General features: G+C 37.6%; 1 protein-coding gene across 4 annotated transcripts in view; it reads right to left on the reverse strand.

The window, feature by feature from the left end:
- PREX2 (phosphatidylinositol-3,4,5-trisphosphate dependent Rac exchange factor 2) overlaps positions 1-26,680 on the reverse strand; it is a 299,461-nt gene that overhangs the window by 33,514 nt on the left and 239,267 nt on the right. For all 4 annotated transcript variants that reach the window (XR_003966317.1, XR_003966315.1, XR_003966316.1 and 1 more), the window contains exons 36-37: positions 7,020-7,086; positions 6,561-6,751 (exon numbers count right to left, since the gene is read on the reverse strand). Coding sequence is in view for 1 of the 4 variants with exons in the window: in XM_030304277.1 (XP_030160137.1) it covers positions 6,561-6,751; positions 7,020-7,086 (258 nt within the window). In the remaining 3 variants the exon portion in view is untranslated. The remainder of the gene's footprint in view (positions 1-6,560; positions 6,752-7,019; positions 7,087-26,680) is intronic.

A 26,680-nucleotide genomic window follows, 5' to 3' on the forward strand; every position in this document is an offset into this window, starting at 1 on the left:
TTTTAAATGTCATTTCTGTCCTTGCTATTCCTGCCCTTATATAAAAGTAGTGTTTTAGACTCACATGCTTCAGATTCTTACAGAACATAATTTTAGAATTTTCTGTTGGGAAAGTATGGTATTCTGAGATCATGAGCTAGCAGAAATGTTTCTTGTGTTCTATGTAGCCGTCTTTCTGGAGATTTGAAAATCAAGTATTCCCACTAATCTTGTTATTCAATCTCTCAAGTCATTTTTGAACAAATGATAAAGGGATATATTTGAAACCTTCATTTGCTTAGTATAGCAATTTATTTTTTCTGTCTCATACATAGAATCTAACTTACATATGGGAATCCCCAGAGTAAATCTATTCCTCTTACTTGATGTTTTTAGTGCGCAATGGAAAACGATGCAGCTTTATCATCCGCCCTATTAGGGCTCTGATTACCTATGTCAGGTTACCTTGAATGATCCACTTTTATAAGATTCTGCCTTCCTCTAGCTGGGCCTATTTGTCAATTTGTCCTTTAATGTCATGGTTATGACAGAATAAAATAGTGCTAACACAGTCCTTCAAAGTTCGAACAAAACTGGTTTCTAAAATTGCTAATTGATAGTTACCTGAAGAAGTTTTTTTTAATTGTTTATATGAACCAAGAGTCATTACATGTTCGTCTACATTTTTTAAAAAAATTGTTCCATTACCCAGACTAGTAATACATAGTTGTCTTCAGTGTTTTTATTTTTTTATCTCCTGGCTTTCCTTTTTTTTTTTTTTTTTAAGTAGGCTCCATGACCAGTGTGGAGCCCAATGTGGAACCTGAACTGAGCTCAAGAGTGGGATGCTTAACCTCCTGAACCACCCAGGTGCCCCCTGGCTTTCGTTTCCCTAACAAATGTTTATAATCATACTTTGGGTCCTATACCATGGTCACATTATAGATTATATAAGCGCTTGTCAGGGAAGGGGGAAGAGAGAGAGGGCTGACTTTGAAGATTCAAACACCATTGGTATTACCATCAAATGTGAAAATATGTCTTGATTTCCAAATAACCAACTAAGGAACACATCTTGGGAATAAACCCTTCTTAAGTTAGAAGATTCAAATACATATGGTCTTTTATTTCCTAAAACTTTATATATGTTAAAACTAACTTCTACAATGTACTAAAAAAAAAAGAAGTTTACCACCATAATACATAGATGGTAGCCAGCTTGATGTTTTTCAATATGTTTTTAAATAACAAAAACAGGTGGGCCTTTGCCACAGACTATTTCCTTCTTATACCTATGCAGGGTTCTAACCAGAACACAAGACATTGACTGATGCTGGGTGCCAGTGAATCTCTGATGCATTGAGCCCCTCTTGGTCGTGCTGCTCACAGCCTCCAATCAATGAGTGAACCCGAGGTTTGTTACTTAAAAATGCAAGCCCTTCGGGAGCCCAAGTAGCTCAGTTGGTTAAGTGTCTGACTCCTGGTTTCAGCTCGGGTCATGATCTCACGGTTTAGGTGTTCGAGCTCCGTGTCAGGCTCTGTGCTGACAGCATGGAGCCTGCTTGGGATTCTCCCTCTCTTTCCCTCTCTTTCTACTCCTCCCCCACTTGCATGCACACTCTGTCTCTCAAAATAAAAAAAAAAAAAAATTAAAGAAATCTTTAAAAAAAATGCAAGGTTTTGTTTCCTGTAAGAGACTCATCCTCACAACAAAGTGTGAAGATAAAACGTAATTTATGTGTACAGATCTCCAAGGTTTGGGCTCAAAGGGGAGTTAGACATGAGGCCTGTGCTCAAATCACACACTTTCCTGCAGGGCCATGCCAGGGTTCTGACACCACTGAAAACCAATTATTAAAAAATACTGAGACTAAGCGGACAAAAACTCTTTGGAACAAGTCCTTAGAGGGAAAAACTGTGATCCCAGATTTCCTGCCCTCATTAGAAATTTCTTTGACAAATCGTTTCAGGTAGCCTCTGGAAATTTCCACCCACTTGTTCCCACCGGCAAGGCAGGCAGAAGCTAATGTAGTGGGAAGAAAATGACACCTTTGTTTTTGGACACAGTAAGACTCATGATTCAGATTTTATAACATTTGCAGCACACTGATTTATACTGGTTCAAGAAAAACAGTTGGCTATTAAGTGGGGGCTGTGGGGGGGGGGATAAAGAACCACAACAAAATGAAACATTGCATTTAATGGAAGGATGCTGCAGTAAGAAATAGAGGGGAAATTCAGGTCCCCTGTAGCATGCTTTTGGATTGCCTGCAACAGTTGACTGGTATGAGTACAAAAGAGGACATTAAAAGTCATAGGGCCGATTCAATACTGTAAAAATGTTCAATGTGGCAAAAAACAATTTGCCTATAAAGTAGATATATAGACAGTCTTTGTATGAATCTTTGTAGAAAAGGAAATTCAAAAAATACTCAATTCACATGTTTGTATTTGTTAATCAAAGAAGTATAAACTGAGGCACTACTGAAATATCCTTGCATATCTAGCAGAGAAGCACAGTAGATAATTGGATTCGGTCTCTCCCAAGACCAGGAAGAGGTCAAAGTGCCACACAACTATCCAACCTTCTGGCTGTGTTATACACGAGCATGATCCTTTTGAGAACTTAATAATATATTGACCACATAGGTTTAAACTTGCCACAGTAATTCCATCCGGAGGACATTTTTGTTTTCTTTTAACGTACTGGGAGATCAAATTGAAATCTGAACAGCTACATAATGAAAGAAGCCTCCCTCTAGGCATTATGCGCAATAGACGGGAAGATAAACCACTCAACTAATGGTTTAGTAAACTCTGGGATAGCAACTGGCTGGACTAACTACGTGACAAATAAAAGTGATAATGAAAAAGTCTATGCATACATTTTGAAGACACAGATACAGTGGTTATGAGCATAAAGCAGATTGTTAAGCTGTATGGACCAATACAACTATGTTCCAATTGTGTGTTGTGAGATGGAAGTTGCAACGGATGAATGCAAAGTGAAAATGAAAAAAGGCTGATCAGGATAGGAAATTATAAAAGATTTTCACTTATGAAACTACCTTTTAACATCAGTCGATATTGATTAAAAGGCAAACACCTGCTTTTAAGAAGAGACAGTCCTATTCTTCTCTCACCATTCAGTAGCAATGAAGAGAACTGACATGAGTGAATAGTTAAGAGTGTGGGCAGGGAAGTTCATCAGTAGAATTGTAATACACACAAAGGATTACCCTAGCGAAAAGAATTTAATAAAAACAAAGCCAGGCTAAATGCTATGAGAAGATTTTAATAATTCATTCTGAATTCTCTTCCCGCTAATCTCGCATTCACTGTTGAATGCAGCTCTGCCATCCGATTCAGGTTGGCATTAAAACATCTAGACATTAATGCTAATTAAATCTGCCTTTTCGTTCTGAAAACCTACATTCTTCTCTTCAATATCAAACATATGCAGTACAATTCAAGTATAATTCAATACTCTAAAAAGACTTTAGATTCTTTTACTATTTGGTAAATAAAATCAGGAAACTGACTATCTGATGTGGATACCATCTTGTTGTGCATTTCTCATCTCGATTTTAGAAGTCAATGATAAAAAATAGTTGGTGCAACATTTATTCTGCTTCACATTGTGGACTTCTCCTGTTTGTCAGAACCTGAAGGTAAACTTCCATGTTTAATGTTGAGTGCAGGTGTGGATGTGCTTGGGTTTCTCTCTAGCCATTTGAATTATAATACTAAAGAATTAATTTAAGAACAGTCTTTATGTGAGATTTCCAAATCTAATATAAATTAGTGCATTTTATTGTCATGAAAAGTGTAAGCATAGCCTTCATTGAAAGATTAAAAGATAATGTTAAACTCCCATTTTATTCTGCATAATAGGAAAATAAAGCTGTACCATTTTCAAATAGTTTCAACTTTAAATCAGCATTTGTCATGGGGTATTTTTGCCTACACCTCAGGAAATGTCTCTGAAATGAACTAACTAAAGCTACATCTATTTTGAATAGTAGAAATGGAAAAAGTCAAACCACTTTGAAATTGCAGTGTTACTTGTGGACCTAACACTCCAATCAATGAATATGATACTTATAAAACAGTTATGGGATATCAATCTATGTCTCCCATGTCACAATAGTCAAATTTTAAAACTGCTCACAGGATAGCAGAGAGAATAATTTGGACAACCTGGTCATAATTCTAGGATTAAGTGCAGATTTAACTGAATTAACTTTCAGTAAATTAATGAGGAGGTAACATAGGCTTGTAGTTTCAAAGTCCGAGGTGTCCCCTTTGGGGTCATAGTGTATCAAGTTCTCAGACAACTACGTATGACCTTGCACCATGGTAACATAAGAACATCAATAACCAAGGTGGTGATGCTTTGTTGAGGCCACCATGGTCTCTGTGCAGTTTCTTGAACATGTTATGCATACTCCCACATGAGCTCTCACATTTGCATTGTTGCTCCCTAGGAGCGAATGCTCTTTCTTGGAGATATTTGCATAAATCATTCCTTCATTCCATACAAATCTTTGATGAAATCCCTTGTTGGATGGGACTACTCGTCCTTCCCATCCTGTCACACCTTCTACCTCTCTGACTCCTGTCTTTTTTCTATTTATTCCATCTACCCCATTACATATTCGTTTACTTAATCATCGGTTTCCCCCCAACACAATGCACACTACTTGAGAGTAGAAACTTTAATTTTTCAATGCTAGATCCCCAGCAGCTAGAGCAGTGCTGGCACATAATTGGTGCTCAGTGCATATTTATCGAGTGAATGAATAATGAATACATAAATGAATGAATGAATAAATGAGAACAGAAGGAGTGAACATGAGTTGATCAGAAGGGAGAGATCACTTTGCTGCTAGTAAACAAATTATGAAGTAATATTTTATTCATTTGGTTGCAGATGATATTTTCAATTAAGCTTATTAAAGCTTGCAATAGAGCACAAAGTACACAGCCATTCAAATAAAGGAGGAAATTCTGTGTCTTCTGTCAACCACGGTATATAATGCTCCTTTCAGAGGAAAAAGGTCTTGCCATACATCATAAGAAAGAATACACTGTGTAGGACTTGAAAACTAGAATTTCAGGTACACCAAACTGAAATGGAATTTCACAGATGAGAACCTGCTGTCTCAGATCATCTTTCTCCCACTTTCTACCCTTCACCTGGACCCATCAGAACCTAGTTCAAATATCACCTTCTCTGGAAAGGTCTACCCATCTCAAAGATCTGTTTTCTTTCTGAATCTTAGTTTTTAGCTGTAACTTTCCTAGGCCATTTACATTTTCTTGCAATGTAGGTTTGTTATTTTTGTAATTTTTTTCTTATGCTCTCTTATGATATCTTATTATTATTTTTTTGTCATTGGCTGTTCATGCTGTATTTATGTTTCTAACATGAGCATCACCACTTTATGACATAACACTGCAGTCCTTTGCATACATGAAGTACCAGGTATATCTGATTAACAATACCACCATCCTCAAAATCCAACTGGCCCAGTTCTAAGAAGAGGCTATGATGGGTGACAGGACACTATTTGCCCACTCAGATTACAATGAGGACCAAATTCTGCTTTATTTTTATTTTTTATTTTATTTTATTTTTTCAACGTTTTTATTTATTTTTGGGACAGAGAGAGACAGAGCATGAACGGGGGAGGGGCAGAGAGAGAGGGAGACACAGAATCGGAAACAGGCTCCAGGCTCTGAGCCATCAGCCCAGAGCCTGACGCGGGGCTTGAACTCACGGACCGCGAGATCGTGACCTGGCTGAAGTCGGACGCTTAACCGACTGCGCCACCCAGGTGCCCCTATTTTTATTTTTACTACACGGTTTCACCTCCTTGTGAAGATGGCAAGATGAGAGAGGAGTACATGGTTATGGAGAAGGACTTGACATGGGGTCCTCCACCCACATTTTGCAGCTGATACAGCTGTATGAGATCATCAACCCACCTTGGCTGCCCCAGACTGAGCACAGTTGCCTAAGACAAACTACTGGAACTGGACCCATCTAAAATCTTCCCTTCCATTTTCAGGAACGCATATTGTATGGGCTCCTGGACTTAATTTTGCCCAAAGTAGGAAGACAGTAGTAACCCCAAGGCAGCGCCTACCTCACAACAACTGGGTACAGAAACCCAAACCACTGAAGAGCGGAATGTCCATCAACTGTAGTGAAAAAAGTTTTAGTTAGCTAGTGGCCCGCTCCTACCAGACAAGTTCCTACAGTGAACAGAATTGGTGCACAACTTTGTACCTAAAGTATAAATCTCATAATATAAACACAAGGGTGATGAGCATCTGGGCAGATAGTGATATAAATATGGGATTGCATTCATGTATATGAATAAACAGTCACTGAAAATATCACTAAAGCCAGAAAAAACTGTGTAACAATGACCTGATTTCCCAAATCTTATTCCAAATACATCTGAGTCCTTTGCATGTTTCCAGTTATAATTTCACATAACCGAAATAGAAATAAGAACCTATGAATGAACTTCAGTATGAGAGCCGCAGGCAGGGCAGGGTGGTTCACGTACCTGTGCACGCCGCTGTTGCACATGATGATGTGGCAGGCCCCCAGCCTGTTGCACAGCTCCGAGGACACGGACAGCAGACCGACCCCGGAGGCACTGCAAGCTGTGTTCGCGCAGGCGGCCGTGCGCTTGGATCTGATAAACGAGGCTACCAGTCGATAAAGTTCATCCAAAGCATTGAGAGGCCTCATTAGCTGCAGAAAAAAAAAAAAAAAAGTCATGGGCATAAAGTCCAGCACATTTAGTAGGAAGAAATGCTTTTAGATGGCATATGATTCATAGTTGTTCTAACTTTTAATGAATAGTCTAAAATATTTTCATTGTGGCAGTAGCAGAGTTGCAGACTACAAATATTTGTAATTTGTTTAAGAACAAATTGTTGAAGACAACAGCAGAAAATTTTTTAAAAAAGCGTGGTGTGTAAATGGCAAAGCATCAATAAATGCAATCATCTATTTTTACCTTATCTACATAGGCAGCTTTGGATGTGGAGTTAGGTGGTGAATTTGACTTGTCCAAGTAGAACGCCCTGTAAGAATCCAAAGAATAAATGATCATTTATTGTTAGAAAAATTAAAATGCATGAAGGTATGCAAGTTTCGCTGACGTCCTTTTAAAGACAAATGAATAAATAAGTGTTGAACACTAGGATGAGTGGGATGGCAAAAAAAAGTCCATAATCTTCCATTCAGAAAAAATGACTGAAGCCACCACCACCAGCTCCATTACGTATCGTACGGCCTCAGAGAGATTACTTAATTTGTGTGTGCTTCCATTTCCTCTTCTGTAATTTAGGGATAACATTAGCTTCTACTTCACAAGCCTGCTTAGAAGATTAAATAAGTGAATGCAAATAAAATGCTTAGAACAGTACATAGCACAGAGTAAGTGCTCTTTAACATGTTCAATACTTCAATAATTAATATTATTACAAAAGCTGAAGAAATGTATTTTCTTGTGACTACTGGAGAACATTATCTAGTTTTCACTTACTGATCAAGATTATAAAAGCAATACTCAAAACCATAATTTTAAACAGAATAGTGAGTTGAATTCTTTCACCCACTAACCATGCTCAAATTGGGAGTTAGACCCTCTTTGAGGATACACTTGTTCTTTCTGTCACCAGAATGCAATATGGCAACAAGTATTCTAATACATGAAGTTGAATCCTAGTGGCCTGCAATAATTAAGCTCAATTTCCAAAGAATTATTGCTGCGTTTGCTCAGCTCTTGGCTCAATACTAAACTGAAGTTGTAAGGAAATGACCCATGAAGACAGGATACATTTAAGCTATAGTTAATCTACTATCTATTTTTGATGAGATGGAATTATTTTCAAGATTTGAGCGCTTAATATTGACATACCAAGTTCCATAGTATTAGAATGATTGTCCAACAAGATACTGAAATAAAACTGATTAGAGTGATGTTGTGGAGCACCTTTTAGAACTTCAAAATACTGGCAGATTATTATCAAATGCATGAGTTGTAGTGGGAAAAATCAGTGAGAGAGAACTTAATGACCAGAGTCCCACTATGCACACATGTGCGTGCAGACACAGACACATGCACACGCACACATACACAGCCATTCCAATGACCATTGTGGCTAGCAGTGATGTTTATTTTTGTCTTTTAAAGATAAAGTAGCATGCATTAATCAAGTTTTATACTTTAAACTACAAAACGTTAAGAATAACTTCCAAAATGAAAATTATGCTCATTCATACTGTGAATTAGTTTATTCATCTCTCACATACAAATCCAAACAATAACAAAAATTTTAAAACAGTTCCAGATCCAAACTTAGTTGTTAATCATTATAATTCACTTTGAACTCCTAGGAGATTTCCACATACCATCTTGGAACAAAGATGGTGCCTCAAAGCTGGAACCCAAAGAGATACCTTGATCAGATGTTCCCATGCCTTTCCCCAAGTATGCTTGGTGGAAAAAGCAATATGGTGGAAAAGAGTACATGACTCCATGGAAAATTACTGCCTCAGCCTAAATCCCACAGCTACCTGTTGCTCCTGAGCACATGATGCTGCCAGGAGTATGGGGACTCCAGTGACCCCATGCAGTGTTTGCATCCAATGCTGAATTATGGTGGCATGAACCACTGCAAACAGGAACATCCATCAAGGGCCAAGCAAATACAGTTCCATTTAGCTGGTCGAGTCAACATCTACTAACAGCATTGGATCAATAGCAAAATCAAATGTATGGAGATATTTTTAAATTTTCTAGATTTTCCCCAGTATCAGAAAGAGATAACAATAATATAAGAGTATTGCTGGTATGAGAAGAGGTAACGAGTTTGATTTGTGTGAGGTCCAAAACCACACAATGGGGATGGAGTTAGGTTAGATTGAATAAGCAACTGAGAGAGGTCAGAGGGGCAGACTCTGTAGGGCTTTATAGACCTTGATAAAGACTTTGGGTTTCAACTGGCCTCATTACCAGAAGACTGGCTATTTATAAACCTTATTGTCGTGCATAAACATTCATGTTCTCCCGAAAGTTCTGAGTATCCTTTCATTGCAATTACACAGGTACATATGTAGGCTAATACTATAAAACCCATGTATGCACCACCATGCTTTAACAGATGCTGGTACTTGGAACTTTTGCTTCAACTTTTAAAGAAATAAAATATTACAGATATGGGTGAGCCCCTGTTGCTCACCCTTCTCCAGTCCCACTCTTTTTCCAAACTCTCCCTCCCCAAGGTAAACACCTCCCAGAAGCTGGCATTTACCACTTTCATGCTTTATGAGGTCACCCACACACTTGGCCCAAGTGGAGGTACCAAAGAATATCTGTGATCATTCTTCCACATCCTTGTTCACACTGATGTTATTAAAATTTCAACCTTTGGTATTTTTATTTTCAATTTGCATGTATTTGCTGGCCATTTATAGTCTTCTTTTATTGCATGTTGGTATTTCCTTCCTTTGTGTAGTCTTACTTTTTTTTTTAACACAGAAATTAGTTATTACTTTTTCTAGGCTTGCTTCATCAAAAATACTCAGTTTTTTTTAAATGTTTATTTATTTTTGAGAGAGAGAGAGAGAGAGAGAGAGAGAGAGAGAGAGAGAAAGACACAGAATCTGAAGCAGGCTCCAGGCTCTATGCTATCAGCATAGAGTTCGACCCGCAGCTCGAACTCATGAGCCGTGAGATCATGACCTAAGCTGAAGTCGGATGCTTAACTGACTGAGTCATCCAGATGCCCCCCAAAATATTCAGTTTTAAAAGCTGGATATTCTATTAATATGTTTGATCAGTGTGTCAGTGGTATACGTTGTCATTAAATTCTAGAATCCAAATTACAGTACGCTTCCCCCCTCAATACTGCTCTTGGTGTCTGCTCTCAATCTAGTTTTCTTTGCTTTGGGGCTAGTCTATACATTTTTTTCTGATTGGTTTAGATTTTTTTTTCAACCTGGATGTTCTAAAGTTTTACCACAAAGTGTTTAGGCAGTGATTTATTGTTACTTATCCAGATAAGGTTCTCAGAGTGTCGTTTCAACTTGAGGAGTCTGGTCTTCAATTCTAAAATAATCTAAGCTATTATTTCTTCACGTAATCTGATGTGTTCTCTCTCTTTCTCTCTCTCTACACACACACACACACACACACACACACACACACACACACTTTAAAAATCTTATTGTTCCCATCACTGCATTTTAGGTGATTTCCTAAGTACGGTCTTCCAAATGAAAAATTCTGTCATTTTCAAGTCTAGAGATTATCCTTTCTACTGGGAATTTTATTTCAATGACTATCTTCCACTTCCAAGATTTCTGTCTATACTTATTTCATTCTTACCACTAACAGGTAAACTCCCTATGAGAATATAAATTCTCTATGTGGATATGGATTTTACTTTGGTTCAGGGGCACCTGGGTGGCTCAGGCAATTAAATGTCCCACTCTTGATTTTGATGCACGTCATGATCTTAAGGCTCCTGGGCTCAAGCCTTGCATCAGACTCTGTGCTGATAGCGTGGAGCCTGCTTGGTATGCTCTCTCTCTGCCCCTCCCCCACCTGTGCACGCGGATGCACACATGTGCTCTCTCTCTCTCTTGCCACCCCCCTCAAAATAAATAAATAAACTGGGGTACGTGGGTGGCTCGGTTTAAGCACCTAACTCTTGATTTTGGCACAGGTCATGATCTCATGGTTTGTGAGATCGAGCCCCTCATTGGGTTCTGTGCTGACAGTTTGGAGCTTGCTTGGGATTCTCTCTCTCCCTCTTTCTCTGCTCCTCCCCTACTCAAAATAAATAAATAAATAAATAAATAAATAAATAAATAAATAACATAAACAAACTTATTTGGTTCATTCCTGTATCTCTGGCACCCATAAGACTCTATGGAACATAGTATGATCTTAATAAGTATTTATAAATAAATAGATAACTGAACTATTTTTGATTTCAGAGTTTTATACCTTTTTTTATGGATGGCAATCCTTTGTTTATATTTTGAGAATTAAAAAATATGTTTTCCTAGCCTGTTTCAATATTTAATTTCTTCTAGTCAAATTTATTTTCGATGGTCAAATTCATTGGCTCTTTCCTAGTGTTAGGATTTGTGCTTTGGAATTTTGTTTTGCAAGCGCCATTTGAAGTGGGAAGATTTTTTAGTTCATTTAATTTTTGATACAGCTCCATCCCCTGTCATTATCCTTCTCTTACCAACTCATTTGTACCCAGAACCACCCATGTACGATCACTTTCATGCTGGCAATGTGAGTATTACCTTGTGCTGACATCTGGATTATTTCCGGTCACATCATTGAACCAGTGAGTGACCTGGTTCAATTCTCAGTTTACCAGCTGTGTCACGTTCTCCTTGCCATCATAAGCCTCTCCTGGCATCAAAAACTATAGTCTCAGGTAGTGGGCAGATTTCTGACTCTTGCTCAGCAGCAAACGAGTCCTTCTCTATGTCCTGGTTTCAGACTGCAAGGATGGCTCTGGCTCTCCATCTAGTGTAGAACGACTTTAACCTCTCATAACCCTGAAGAAGTTGTACTGCTCCCCCCACAACCCCCTCAGAGGCCAGCAAGCCAGAGGCCTCAGCACAGCTTACAACTCCTCATCACTTACATTTTCCTTTGATTTGTGGGCCACTGACATGATAAATTATGAGCTCAGCTGTGACTTTTACATTCTGACTTCATATTTTATCTAGCATTGCTACATGCTTGGAATAAGGTGGTACTTTAATGCCAGAACCCAGAGATACCTTGACCAGATGTCCTCATGCCTTTCCTCAAGTGTGCTTAGTAGAGAAAGTAATGCAGTTAAAAAGAGTACACAAGTTCAGGACAAATTATTTAGCCTTCCAGGGTCTCAAGTACCTCATTTTTACAACACATATTAAAATTTTCTAACATTTATATAGCATAATGTTGAATATTAATCAATACATAAATACTCAGTACTGTGGTAACCAAAGAGGACTCAAGAGTAATAACTATTATTCAAGTGCACAGTGGGAGGCATCTCCTGGAGCATTAAAAAAATCTTTTTTTAATGTTCATTTATTTTTGAGAGAGACAGAGACAGAGTGTGAGCTGAGGAAGGGGCAGAGAGAGGGAGACGGAATCTGAAGCAGGCTCCAGGCTCTGAGCTCTCAGCACAGAGCCTGATGTGGGGCTCAAACTCACAAGCTGACCTGAGCCAAAGTTGGACATTTAACCAAGTGAGCCACCCAGGCACCCTTCTTGGAGCATTTTTAAGGCACAGCAAGGAATAAAAGTAAGGCCAGAACTTCCTGCTTTTCCTGAAGGTCATCTAAAATATTTTCTGATACTTATAAAAAGTGAAAATTCAGGTAGGTACTTGGAATTATAGAATTCCATGATCAGGACACAAATAGAGGTTCAAGTCTAAACAGAAAATAACCTTTCTTTTAAAAAATTTTTTAATGTCTTATTTATCATTGAGAGAGAGACAGACAGAGACAGAGTGTGAGCTGGGGAGGAGCAGAGAGAGAGGGAGACACAGAATCTGAGGCAGGTTCCAGCCTTTGAGCTGTCAGCACAGAGCCCAACGTGGGGCTCGAACCCACGAACTGTGAGATCATGACCTGAGCTGAAGTTGGCCACTTAACCAACTGAGCCTATCTTTAGGTTAAAAAAAGATTATCATTTAAATGGCTCAATCAGGTACCTTCGTTGTAGATACTTCAGCTCCTCTGTACCTTGAATCGTTTGGGAAAGAAACTATCCTGTAGAGGCAGTCCACAGATCATTAATACAAACTATGGAAAGCTTCACTACAGAAACGTCCACTACAGCTGGCCACACTGAACACTCTTCCTACTTTTGGAAACAGATGTTCCGCCAAAAAAAAAAAAGTTTGTCACTGGGTCAGCCAGTTAAGAGCAGGAATATGTGGATTCTAATTCATTTGGCAGAAACCTTAAATTTTTCAATGGAGCAAAATCCTTAACAACAACAAAAACATATTCTATGAAGACAGCCAGTAGAAAAATAACTTTTATAGATTTAGAATGCAAGTGAAAGTTTATTCAGAAACAATCTCATCTTTTTCAAGTTGCTATATAGGAGAACAAAAACAGATAAAGCATCTAACGATATAACTCCAACCTTGAAAATACTCTTAGAAGGTAAATGCCCTCCTACAAATGTAGAATTAAATGTATTTACTGATCCAGACTTGTACGAATAGTTAATATTTGTTAATCGAACATTAAAGAAAGCAAGAAATCATTTAAAATAAATTTATGTGCTGATGAGTCTAGAGGAAATAACTATGAAATATAGCCACTTTGTTACTTGTATGAAATTTACATAGCCAACAGAGATTTTAATTCAATCGATTGTTATGATAAAAATTTCAACTTGAGGCTACAACTAATTTTAGATATTCCCCATCAGAAAAAAAGTGTGTTCAGCCAGATATTTTACCATCCCTAAGATTTACAGGTATTCACAGAACTTCAGTATTTTTGAGAATATGACAAACTGTTCACAGGAAATAAATTTCTAATGCACTTCCGTTAATTATGCAAGTCTTACAATGCCCCTTAATCAAAATTAATGAGCAACTTAATGGTAAAATTGGATTAATGCCCAAACTGACCATAGTTTATTACACTTCTGAGTTTAGTAAGAATGAAGTCATGGTCCTTTGTCTTGTATAGCAAATCTTATTAAGACCATTTTGAAAGTGCTGCTTGCAACCTTATACAGGCTGGATAGTAAGTTTCCTTTCGTGCTGGCACACATCAGACTTCGTTGTCAACTTTGTAGATTAACTCTGCCATATAAAATTGATACACTATATTTTTCATTTAGTCCCTATAGAATCAAATACCAATGAAAAGGGTGATAATGTCATAAGTTACACTATCTAGTGGTATAAATGTATACAAATCAAATATCTACAGTGAAACTAATTTTAGGCATTTATCTCATACGATCTAATAGGGGAGACAGGTACACAGGTATCTATAATGCAATGTAGAATGGGTAGGTAAGTTAAAAGGTGAAACAAAGTTATTGGGATATATCCATATGAGGAAGAAGCAAGGCCATATAAATAAGGATATGGCATAAGAGTTGCACTCTGATATGTGAATGGGATTCTGGACAGGTCAAAACGGGAAAGCATTTCAAAGGAGGAAACACACCATGAAGAGCAGAACAGATATAGAAGTGGATGGCGCCAATCAGGCTGGAGAGCAGGTTCATGTAGAGTAGGGAGAGAGAATGTTGTGCAAGTAGGCAGGACCCATACTGGGAGGAAATTAAATGGCAAGCGAAAGAATTGTAAGTCATTTGTTAAACCGTGGAGGGAAGCACTACACAGCACACACTTAACTACTGGTAAAAAAGTAAAAATAAATGAAAAAAAAATACATGACATTTGAGATATGAACATTTAGGGAATGTGGAGCTGCAACAGATCCTAGAAATGGAAACAACGGTTTAGCATTCAAAATAGGACCATGCGCTTATTGTGACGAGCACTGGGTGTTGTATGTAAGTGATGAGTAACTAAATTCTGTTCCTGAAACTAATATGACACTATATGTTAACTAAATGGAATTTAAATAAAAACTTGAAACAAACAAAATAAGACCATGGTAATGAAAACAGGGAATTGATGTTGGCCACAAGAGAAAGAAAATGAATTTGGGGCATGCTTAGATGTTATGTAGAGTTATGCAAGTTAATATACTAATATAAAAATTAGGAAAGTGCTTTCTCAAATGGGTAAAGAATTAGGACATAGCCCTACAGGGTCTGGCTGGTGGTTCATTCATGGTCGGGTTTTCTCTTTGTGTGAAAAAAACGAAAACAGCAACAGCTGGATGTAAAATATTTAAACCTATTAAGTTTGTCATAAGCAATACACAAAGGTTAAATCAATGACAAAAGTGACATTCTTCTCATCTGGCACCATTTCCATTCCCCCCCCCCCACTTTTTCTGGGCATGTTGGAGAATATTCAATTTCCAAGAGATTAAGGCATAAGAGCCAGTGCCGCTTTATAAATAAGGAGGAATAGCTACGGTATTCAGCTCAGCTCTCTGTAGTATTGTTTCTTCTCCAGATCATTGCTTATGAGATCATTCTTTATTTATAATAATTTATGAAAATTTCTCACTTGGCCAGGCTCATCTATACTTCTTGTAATATCATGTCCTCTCTTAAAATATTCTAAACTGTATATGGTAGCTTTTGGATTTTAGCAGTTACTCTGCATTTTGAAAAGGAACTATAACAATATTTGCTCAATTATGGGTATTAGTCATAGGCATGGTTAGATATATCAATATTACAACAGCTCAGCAGTTGACTACAGCTGTGACTGGGTGTCCAATGAGTATTACTGTTAAGCTGCATTTGTCTACCATAGCACTTAAATTAGGAAAAAAATTCTACAGAAAATATTACTGAAAGACACTGATTTCTTGTATAAATGAAAAATCACCAGGTAGGTTCAACCTGTGCCCACATATGGGTAAAAAAATATAGGATAAGTAGGGTGGGAGAACGTTAATTTGTACCTCTATCCTATCCACCTTTCATGGTCACAAGCATTACCCTGACTTTTCTGAAAGGTGGCTTACTAAAAGTTACATGAAGAGAAATCCTGAATAATGAGATAAATTTGGATTCTCCTGGATAAATCTGTCTTCTGCCTTGTCAAAAATGGAACACCTAAGGTTACAGTCCTTATGGAACTGCCTGGTATAAATTAACAGCTTCATTTCTACTTGGGTGTTGGAAAAAAAAATCCTGGAAGGCTAACAAAAAAGTCTATGTGACCACACAGGTCAAGACCTTCCCATGTTAAAAAAAGGATTTCTCTGAGACTTCTCTGATGCTCTGAAAAGAGAATTATGGTAGTGGAGATATCCCCGCCAGTCTTTACTGTTGTTGATAACTTCCTATCACTCTTTTCCTTTACTTTACTTCTTTACTCCATTCTGATTTTTGTTCCTCCTTACAGGAGTCTTCTAGGGGGGGCCATTTCTTTCTCACACCTGCAACACATATATATCACCACAGGCACTCCTACTATTAATATATGTGCATATATATATATTTTCCAATGGCAACACCATGCTCTGCTACTACAGAACATTATCTTTGTGGAAATAAGACAGAAAAAGCAAATCCTAAAAAACAGGCCTTTCCAAGAATAAAGTTTAGAAGAATAGAACCATATTAGAAAAAAACATCTCGTACACCCAGGAAAAACAGTAAAGTCAAGTAATATTTCTATTTTTAAACTAATTCTGTTTAATTTGGTAACAATTAAGTCTCAAGAAAGTTTGGCACCTTCATATTGAAGCATAATTTTTAGGTTTAAAATCATAAGTCTATTTAGGTTTAAAGCCATAAAAGGCTCAACTAACATTAAGTTGACAGATGAGCTTCTCCTCCTCCATATCCTTCTCTATATTCCTTATATGACTCCAGTCGGCCTTCAAAATTACCTTTCTAAAGCAGAGATGAACATTTCATTACCCTGCTTAAAGTAATTCAGATTTCCCTGGTACCCAAAGTCTACAATTTGGGCCTTCAAGGACTCTCCTAACAATCTACCAAGACTTCCCTTCCCATCTCTTATTGCCCTCTTTGTCCTGCCACGTTCATGCTGGATTCCCCCAACACACCAGCCACCCACAGGAAATTTTTCTCTCGTATTCTTCTTCTTCTCTCATATGATTCCATGCCTAGAATCCCCTCTCACTCGTCTGCTTGAAAATTCTGCTGATCTTTCAAAACCCTGCTCAAATATGACATCTTCTTGAGAACTTCCCAACTGAAACAAATTTATCTCATTATACGAGACCAGAGTCACACTCATTCTGTCATCTTTGCTAAACTGCATACTCTCAGGAGACAGAGAATCCCTTCATTAGTTGATGGACATTTGGGCTCTTTCCATAATTTGGCTATTGTTGATAATGCTGCTATAAACATTGGCATGCATGTGCCCCTTCAAATTAGTGTTTTTGTATCCTTTGGGTAAATACCTACTAGTGCAATTGCTAGATCACAGGGGAGTTCTATTTTTAACTGTCTGAGGAACCTCCATACTGTTTTCCAGAGTGACTGCACCAGTTTGCATTCCCACCAATAGTGTAACTATTCTTACATCCTTCTTAATTAACATCCTCGCCAACACGTGTTTCCTGTGTTGTTGATTTTAGCCATTCTGACTGGTGTGAGGTGATGTCTCATTGTAGCTTTGATCTGTATTTCCCTGATGAGTGATGTTGAGTATCTTTTTAAAAAAAGTTTTTTTAATTTATTTTGAGATAGAGAGTGAGAGAGCATGTGCACATGAGTAGGGGAGGGGCCAAGGGGGAGAGGTGGGGGGGAGAGAGAGAGAGAGCGAGCATATCCCACTCGAGCTCCACGATATCAGAGGAGCCTGACCCTGGACTCATCCTATGAATGGTGAGACCAAGACCTGAGCCAAAATCAGGAGTCGGATGCTTGACAGACCATCTCTTCCCTCACCCAAACGCCCCTCACCATCTTTTCATGTGTCTATTGGCCATTGGTATGTCTTCTTTGGAAAAATGTCTATTCATGTCTTCTGCCCATTTCTTAACTAGATTACTTGTTTTTTGGGTGTTGAGTTTTATAATGTGGAATTTAAGAAACAAAACAAACGAGCATGGAGGGAAGAGAGGAAAACCAAGAAATAGATTTTTAACTATAGAGAACAAAGTGATGGTTACCAGAGGGGAAGTAGGTGGGGACATGGGTTAAATAAGTGATGGGGATTAAGGAGGGCACTCCTGATGAACACCGGGTGTTGTATGTAAGTGTTGAATAGCACTAAATTCTATACCTGAAACTAATATTACACTGTACGTTAACTAACTTGAGAAAAAACAATTTAATCCCATAACCTAAGACAATGCCTAACACAAAGCCTGCATTTCATACATGAACTTTATTTCATTTCAGCTATAAAGGAGTTGGGAGTTACCATACTATTTAAACAGCCAAATATATATGTGACTTAATAGAAGAAAATAAATATATTAAATATCTTAATTTTAAAAATAGATAAAATAATTATTATGCACATTTTAAGAAGGATTCTTGGCAGGAAAGTTTCTTTTTAAGCTCATAAATACTAGGCTACATCTCAATTAACACTGAAGTACAAGACTTAAAGAAAAGTATTTAACGCTCATCGGAACTTAGAGGAAGGGTGTTTAACAATCCCTCTTCAGAAGGTGAGAGACAACTATGATCAAGAGAAAGACATTCACAGGTAGCTTTTATACTTTTACACTAGAACCTATAAGAAAAAGCTGTGCTTACCTTTATTTTGTAAAAATCAAGGCCCTTAGTATAGTACTTAACATAGCCATTCACTCAGTGTTAGCTAACATCATAATAATTATTCATTCTTTAAAATTTTTAAATAAAAATTATACACTTAAGGCATATGCTATGATGATCTGATATACATATACATAATGAAATGATTACTACATTCAAGGTAATTAACATATCTCCTCAGTTGCCATTTTTGTGTGTGTGATGCATGCATCTAAAATTTACTCTTAGCATATTTTCATTGTTCAAGACAGTATTATGAAGTACAGACACATGCCCATACATCTCTTCGCTTATTTGTCCTAAATAATAGCAAATTTGTACCTTCTGACCATATCTTACAGTTTGCCCTGCCCTCCCCCCAACCCCGTCCTCTGTAACTGATCTAATCTGTTTAATTTCAATTAGTGAAACTCCTTCCTCTTCCCCTTCTCCTCCTTCCAGATTCCACACATAAGTGAGACATATTGCAATTCTCTTTGACCTATTTCACTTAGCATAATGTCCTTCAGTTCATCCCATTCTGTTCTGGCCTGCAAGGTCTCTGCTGAGAAATCCACTGATTGCCTTATGGGGGGTTCTCTTGTATGTGAGGAACATTTTTTCTCTTGCTGTTTTCAAACTTTTCTTTGTCTTTGATTTTAGACAATTTAGTCATTATGTGTCTAGGAGAAGATCTTTTGGGGTTGAAAATTTGGGGGGACCTATAAACTTCATAACCTTGGATGTCCAAATGTCTCCCCAGATTTGGGAAGTTCTCAGCAATCATGTCTTTAGAAAAACTTTGTCCTTTTCTCCATCTCTTTTTCTTCTGGAATCACTAGTAACAGAAGGTTGTGTCTTTTAATGCTATCTCATAATTCATGTAGGCTCTCTTCACTCTTTTTCTTTTCTTTTTTTTTTTTTTTTTTTTTTGGTTCCTCTAACTGGATAATTTCAAATATCCTGTCTTTGAGCACAGATTTTTTTCTTCTGCTTGGTTGAATCTGCTGTTGGAGCCCCGTATTAAATCCCACAGTTTATTCATTGTATTCTTCAACTCTAGGATTTTTTTAATGGTTTCTATCTCTTTTTTGAACATCTTATTTTGTTCATGCACTGTTTTCCTAATTTCATTTAGTTGTCTGTGTTTCCTTGTATTGTGGTTCACTGAATTTCCTTAAGAGAACTATTAGGAATTCTTTGTCCAACATTTTATAGATCTCCATCATTTAGGGTCAGTTTTATTAGTTTATTAGTTTACTAATAAAGTCTGCTATTATTAAAGCTTTATTAGTTTACTTTGGTGGTGCCATTCTTCCTTGACTATTCACGACCCCTATGGTCTTGTGTTGGTGTCTGTGCATTTGAAGATGTAGGTAACTCTTTCAGTCTTCATGGACTGGCTCCACCAGGGAAAACTTTTTACCAGCTAGTCAATCCAGAGATTCTGGGGTTGAGAGGAGGTATCTGGTGAAGTCTATAACAGGTCTGATACCTTAGTCAGTAGGTGGATAGGCTTTGTGCTTGGGTCCTCAGGGACTGGTTTGGTTCCTGGTTCCACAGGAGCCAACCTGGAGTCTGGGGTTATAGGGGTTGACCAGGCACTGATGTAGGTAGGCCTGATTCTGGGGTCTATGGTGAAGTTGGGTGCTCACTGCACTCTTCTTTCCCCATGGGGAGTGTGTTTCTCTTCATGCTGGACTAGTCAGGGTAATAGGAGTAATGTGAAACTGTCTTTCTTACCATCATCAATGCATATTTTCTTATTTCCATGCTCCACCCAGGTGCTATAATCCCTTACACATAATCTTTTGCTCCTGTGAAGAAGATATTTATGTTCATGGATAGTTGTTCAAATTAATGTTTCTGTAAGTGGAGGAACACTGGAAACTGCAATACTGTCATCTTGCTGGCATCACTTCCCACTATTATTTATTCTTTAAGACCCATCTTCAGTATCACCTCCTGTCTCAATTTCCCAAAGTATCTTCAGAATCAGAGGCTCTTCCATTTCCCTATCACCTGGTACATTCCTTAACATCAGTATCCACTGTTCTGTAGGGCAAAGATTTGTTTACATGTTTCTTTCCCCCCAATCTATAAGCACCTTGAAGACAAAGACAATGTACAGGTTATCTTTATTATTCGATTAACTTATAACACAGTTGTAACACACACAACTGTGAGTATTCAATATATTTTAGCAGAATAAATAAACTTCTTAAGTTTCCTAAATTAAATTTCCTAAATTCATGGACAAATGACAGCTCTAGACCATTTCCAAGGAGAATGTGCCTTCTTTCAAAAAAAAAAAGCTGTGTCAAAAAGAATTGGAAACCATCCATCATGAATGGTAGCTATTGGTCAATAAAAAAATTGCCAACCATAATAAATGTCCTCTGTCACAAAAAATACATACACTCTCACTATTTTGCTTTTGAGCCTTACTTATAATTGGAAAGAGATAACTGTATGAAAAGGACCAATGAGGTCACCGCCCTATCTTAACCGTTCCAAGTGCTTAATTAAAATCAGCTGAAGCAGTGTGGAACTGTCACTGTCTTCTAAGACATTAAGGCAGACAACTATTCAGAAATGAGTCTCATCTTACAAATAACTGTAGACATCTGCTTCAGAGGGAAGGGCAGGGAAAATTTAATAGAACTAGAAATATGGATATAAAGAAATTAGAAAGATGTCATTAGTAGAATATGGTAAGTCAAAATGCATTAACTAATTAAAGCTCCCTTGGGACTGTCTTTTGGTAATGTCATTCTTCAGATGAGCAAACAGATCAAAGGTAAGTTTTAAAGCACTATTTGGAATTGAATATAACCTCCATGAGGGGAGGGACTACATCATATTTCACTTATGCCCTCCACCAACCTCAAACACTGCCGGACTCAAAGCAGTTGCTCAGTAAAAATTTGTTAAATGAAGCAGTAAATACAGAATTTAAGGGTAAATGAGAATAAGTATTGATTAACAAGGAATAATATCATGCACTACTGAGTCCTTCCCACAAAGGATAAGTTTGATCAAGTTTCATTCTTAACTGGATGAACTAATGAGAAGTAAATAAATTTGCACTGACTCTGTATCTTTTAGATACTGTCTGATAATCTCCCTCCTCTTCCATTTAAATTTCTCCCAAAGAAGTCTAATTTGCTAATCCCACTTCCAAATCTTCAACCCACTCCCCCCAGCAGATTGCAGCCAGACCTCCATGCACCACCCTCCTCAAACCATCCTCCCTAATGACATCTATGCCAATCACTCTACACTGGCCAAATCCAGTGGACATTTCCCAGGCATTGTTTTCTGAATCTCTTCTTACATACAGTGCTCTCGGTCACCCTCACCTTTTCCAATTCTCTATCCACTAAGTCTTCTGAATGGGCCAGGTGCTTTGTTTGTTTTCACACACTCACTTACGCTAGCCTCTTCTGCTTCCCCCATGGGCTTCTCTTTCTTACCTACTCCACCAGAATCTGTTTTCTCTTCCATCTCACCATTCTTGCTCTGAACACTCTCCTGGGTCATCTTTTCTCGTCTAAGAGACCTCAAATCAGCACACTTCTAAACTCCCAATTTGTGTATTTGTTCATTTGTTCAATAAACAAATAAAAAGTTGGTACTGTGGATAGAAGGGTAAAAAGAAGACAATTATTCACCTGCAAAGAACCTATGTTTGAAAGAGGACAATAAACAGGTAATTACAGTCCAGTGTGCTAAGTGACCTAAAAAGTTTTAGCACATTAGTCAGCATTAGGACAAAGGGAATTAAGGGTTTTAAGGCATAAGGAGAATCTTAAGAGTGCAAAAAAAAAAAAAAAAGAGTAGTCTATTGAGATCATGGAACTTAAGTCTGTAAAAAGCTATTTAATCCTCTGGAGACGGGGGAAGGCATGAAAAATGGCAGTTGGGAGATTACTGAGAAGATCTAAACAGTAGTTGAATGAATGAATGAATAAATGAAAGAAAAATAAAGGGATAGAAAAAAGAAAAGAAAAGAGGGTAAAGAAGGAAAGGAGGAGATAGAGAAGCAGATAGACAAAGGACAGAGGGAAGGGAGGGGAGGGAGGGAGGGAGGGGGAGAGAGAGAGAGAGGGCCTTATCCCTTATTTGTCATGGATCTGCTATGCTGTATTAGAAGAGAAGGGGTAAATGATATGAAACTTAAAGATTTATTGTTGATAAACTACTGGAAATCTCCCTAAACCTCCTGAAATCCTTGTGGCAATAAGGGACTTGAGAGTAAACAACAGAACAAAACAAAACAAAATACTAATCCTACACTTGGTTTTCTGGACATAAGAATGTGTTATCAATACTTTCATTCAATTACTTCAACAAATATACTTTGAACAACTATTTGGGTATAAATCAATGTTCCATGCTTTAGGGATACAGTCATTAACAAGTTCCCTCAGGGAATCTGCATTCTGGTATGCATTACGTGTAACCTTGACTTTCTTTCCCTGTTAACGGTCTGAAGAACCTGACTCCAGCAAGCTTTCTGTGTGGGAAAACAGAAACTCCTAATGCCAGCTCTTCCTACATCTGCTTCTCTACTATAGTGCGGACCTGTCCCCATCTTCTTTTCAATGACATTTCTTCACCCAGACACAAGGCAAGCTTGCTCTCCCTCCTTCAGAATCTGCCCTCAGCTCACTTTCCAGTTCTCAACCTTGCTTAGGGAGCTTTTGAAAGGCAAAAGCTATATCCTACACTAGTAATTATTTTAAATCCCAGCCTCTGTACTCTAGCTCAGTGCCACTCAAAATGTGGTCTACAGACTTAAGAATCTGTCAGCAAAAATTTAGAAATTTTATAACAATTACATTGTCTCAACACCCAAAGCATTCAAGAGCATTTGTTATATTGACTAGGTTACAGACCAGTGCAGTAAGTCACATGTGCTGTGAGTCACAAAACAGTCATGCACAGTATGGCCACACAGCAATAAGTGCCATTTGAAGGTTAGGTTGTCAACTATGAACCAAAAGTGTATAAAAATTGAAAACAAATGCAGGAATTTGTTTTTATTCAAAACTTGTCATCTCTATGGTTATTATAATTATTAATCAAAATGATGGTTTAACATTAAATCAGAAAAATAAAATTGGTAATATTTATCCATAATTTACAGATGATACAGACAATACAATTTCATTGGATTTTTGTTAAGAAATTCCTCTTAAATCTTGTCTTCTCTTTCCATCAGCATATCTCTGCGAGATTGGTTTTCTTCTACTGTGTGAGTATTAAAACAGGCAAAGAAAGAGTTTAGGTGTACATCTTCCCCTGCAAACTACACTGACATTCCAACCTAGATTAGTTACTAAGCAAGAGACTAGCTCATTTCTCACATTAAAAGCTTTAAATATCAGTATATGCAGTGTTGTTCAAAGTATACATAAAGACATTGAATATGGGGAAATCACAATTTCACTCATAAATTTTATTTTTGATTGCAGAATAACAAGAATGGCTTTACCAGAAAGCCTTTACTACTCGCCTAAAGAATCTGGTAGCATTCAAGATTGTAGTAAGGCAGAGCTGAATGCCATACTTTCCATTTAGTTTTTAATTACGCAGTGTATAAAAAGTTCCTGCTTCTATTACTATCATTGAAGGTGTTTAGAAGTGTTCTGCCATCTTGTCCACACCAGAACTGGGCAGCCATCTTTTCTGCCTTTGGGTTCAATCCAGGACTGGAAGCACAGCAGAGGCTATACATCCTTCTGGATAGTTTTCCACCATTGCCTCTTATCCTCTTAGTTTTCTGGGGTGAAATCGAATACAGTTATCTGATTTATTCTCAGGAGTATTTCTGTGCACAAATAAGGCTCTTCTGGCTCCATTGTGCATAGCTATTTTAGGCAAGTTCCCTCTCTGTCTTATTGGGAGACAGTTTCCTTCCTCCCACATTGGGCGGTAAGGTCAGCTGCCCCAACACAAGAGGACCTTGGAGAAACCAATGGGTTTCCTACAGATATGATATTTGTTACTCTTTACATTAAGCAAATAATGAAGACTGTACAAACCTCCTCTCAGGTAATACAACAGCTGATGAAGCATCACTATCTCCAGTGGATAAAGAAGGAAATCAAGGCTCAGAGTTATTAAGAATTTGCTTTAAGTCCTATAACTAGTCAAGGGAAGAGGGAGGATTGGAATCCAGGTTTAACTGACTCTCCATCTTCTGGTATATTAATGAAAAAGACAATTCCAAGATCAGTAGCCCTCTGTTTCTTCTTATTCATATTAGTGCAGAAATTCCATATTTACTTAAACTAACCAAAATTCTTTGTCCTATGGCCCAAGTGTCACTTAGTCTATTAAGAATATTTCTGTTTTTGGGGTGCCTGCATGGCTCAGTCGGTTAAGTGTCCAACTCTTGATTTTGGCTCAGGACATGATCTCATGGTTCATGAGATCAAGCCCCGAGTTGGACTCTGCACTGACAGCACAGAGCTGGGATTCTTTCTCTCCCCCTCTCTCTGCTCCTCACATGCACAAAATAAATAAATAAACATTAAAAAATATTTCTGGGGCACCTGGGTGGCTCAGTTGGTTAAGTGTCTGACTTTGGCTCAGGTCATGAACTCATGGTTTGTGAGTTTCAGCCTCATGTCGGGCTCTGTGCTGACAGCTCAGAGTCTGGACCCTGCTTTGGATTCTGTGTTTCCCTCTCTCTTCCTGTTCCTCCCCCACTCGTACTCGGTCTCTCTTTCTGTCTCTCTCAAAGATAAAGATTTAAAAAAAAATTTTTTTTAAAGAAAATTTGTTTTTTTCTCATTTGGCTTATAGGAAATGCAATGAATGTCATTAGATCTAAAGACATTAGATCTTAAGACTTCCATTGTGTTTTCTAAATGTGTCTAATTTTATATCTGAGTTCACTGATATCTCAAGTAGGTGAAGTTCAAAGTTTATACAAACTGAAGTATATCTAAGAAGCTGCTAACTTATTAATGTATACACAATTGTATGAAATATGCTATGAAAGGAACAAAACTATAGGTGTTTAATTTTGCATAACTAGTCTTAATCTGAATAGACAAATGAAAATATCCTAAGTTAGTATTATTCTACTAAAATATTTTATCTTTAATTATAATGTATCATTATTATAATTATATAATTTTAATTATGTTCCTATGTATAATATTACATAATATATATTTCAATACTTTACTTTAGAATTTGATGCAAAGAACATGGCTGATAATGCATTTTTATGGCTTTTAAAATGTATGCATGCAGATGAATTCTCCTTCCTTGACAGTATGTAATATTTGACAAGGTGCATTCATTACAAGGGCAAAACTACATTAGTGAGTTTGATTCTCTAGAGATACTTCCTTTCATTTTCAAGTAGCAATAAGATTCAACTATTTTAGTCCCTTTTGCCTTTTTCTTCCCTTCTGGTCTTTGTCATATCTTCTTTTCTAGTCCTACAGCTATGGACACATCCCTTTACAGAGAAAACAAACCAGAATGCTCCTTGTCACTTCAAAATTCTCCCTTTTTTTTTCCAAAGATTTCACATGTTTGTGTTGTACTTAACTCTTTAGTTGTAAGTAATTAAACTCGCATTAAATCATTTCCTGAAGCCACACACATTAATACTGAGATCATTTGCTACCTCGGAGAATCAATGGAGCACTGTAACAAAAGCGTACTCTTTGGAGCTGGAAATATCTAGTTTGAGCCTTTGCCCCTCATTGCCAGTTGCCTGACTTTGAGCAGTTCAATGTATGTATGGTACTATCACCTGGGAAATCTCAAGCATTAGTTTGCTTTTAACTATCTACTTCTATGTGAGTGCCTCCAGCCTAGTGGATAGAGAGCTTCTTGAATGTCAATCCTCCATATGAAATCCAAATCAATTTAGTATGTTGCCACTTTCAATCCTGAAGAAGCTTCTCCTCTTGTTTCCTCACTATATCAACTAATGATCCAGGTGTCCAATCCAGTGTATCTCCAACCCCCCTATATGTATTCGGTGAGAAAAACCTTTTACTTACTTTCCACATATTTCTAAAATCTATGCCTTCCTCTCCATCTCCATTTTTATCTTCTTAGGGTTAATATCATTTGCCAGAACTATTTTAGTAGCTTTCTAACCAAGCTTTCTGATTCTAATCTTATTCTCACCCCTAATTTATCTTCAATGGTACCACCAAGGTGCTCAGTTTCAAATGCAACCCCTCAGTGGCTCCCCCCTGTGCTGCTTAGAACTCACAAGCATCCCAATTACATGC

This window comes from Lynx canadensis, chromosome F2 (assembly GCF_007474595.2).
Source record: "Lynx canadensis isolate LIC74 chromosome F2, mLynCan4.pri.v2, whole genome shotgun sequence".
NCBI lineage: Eukaryota > Metazoa > Chordata > Mammalia > Carnivora > Felidae > Lynx > Lynx canadensis.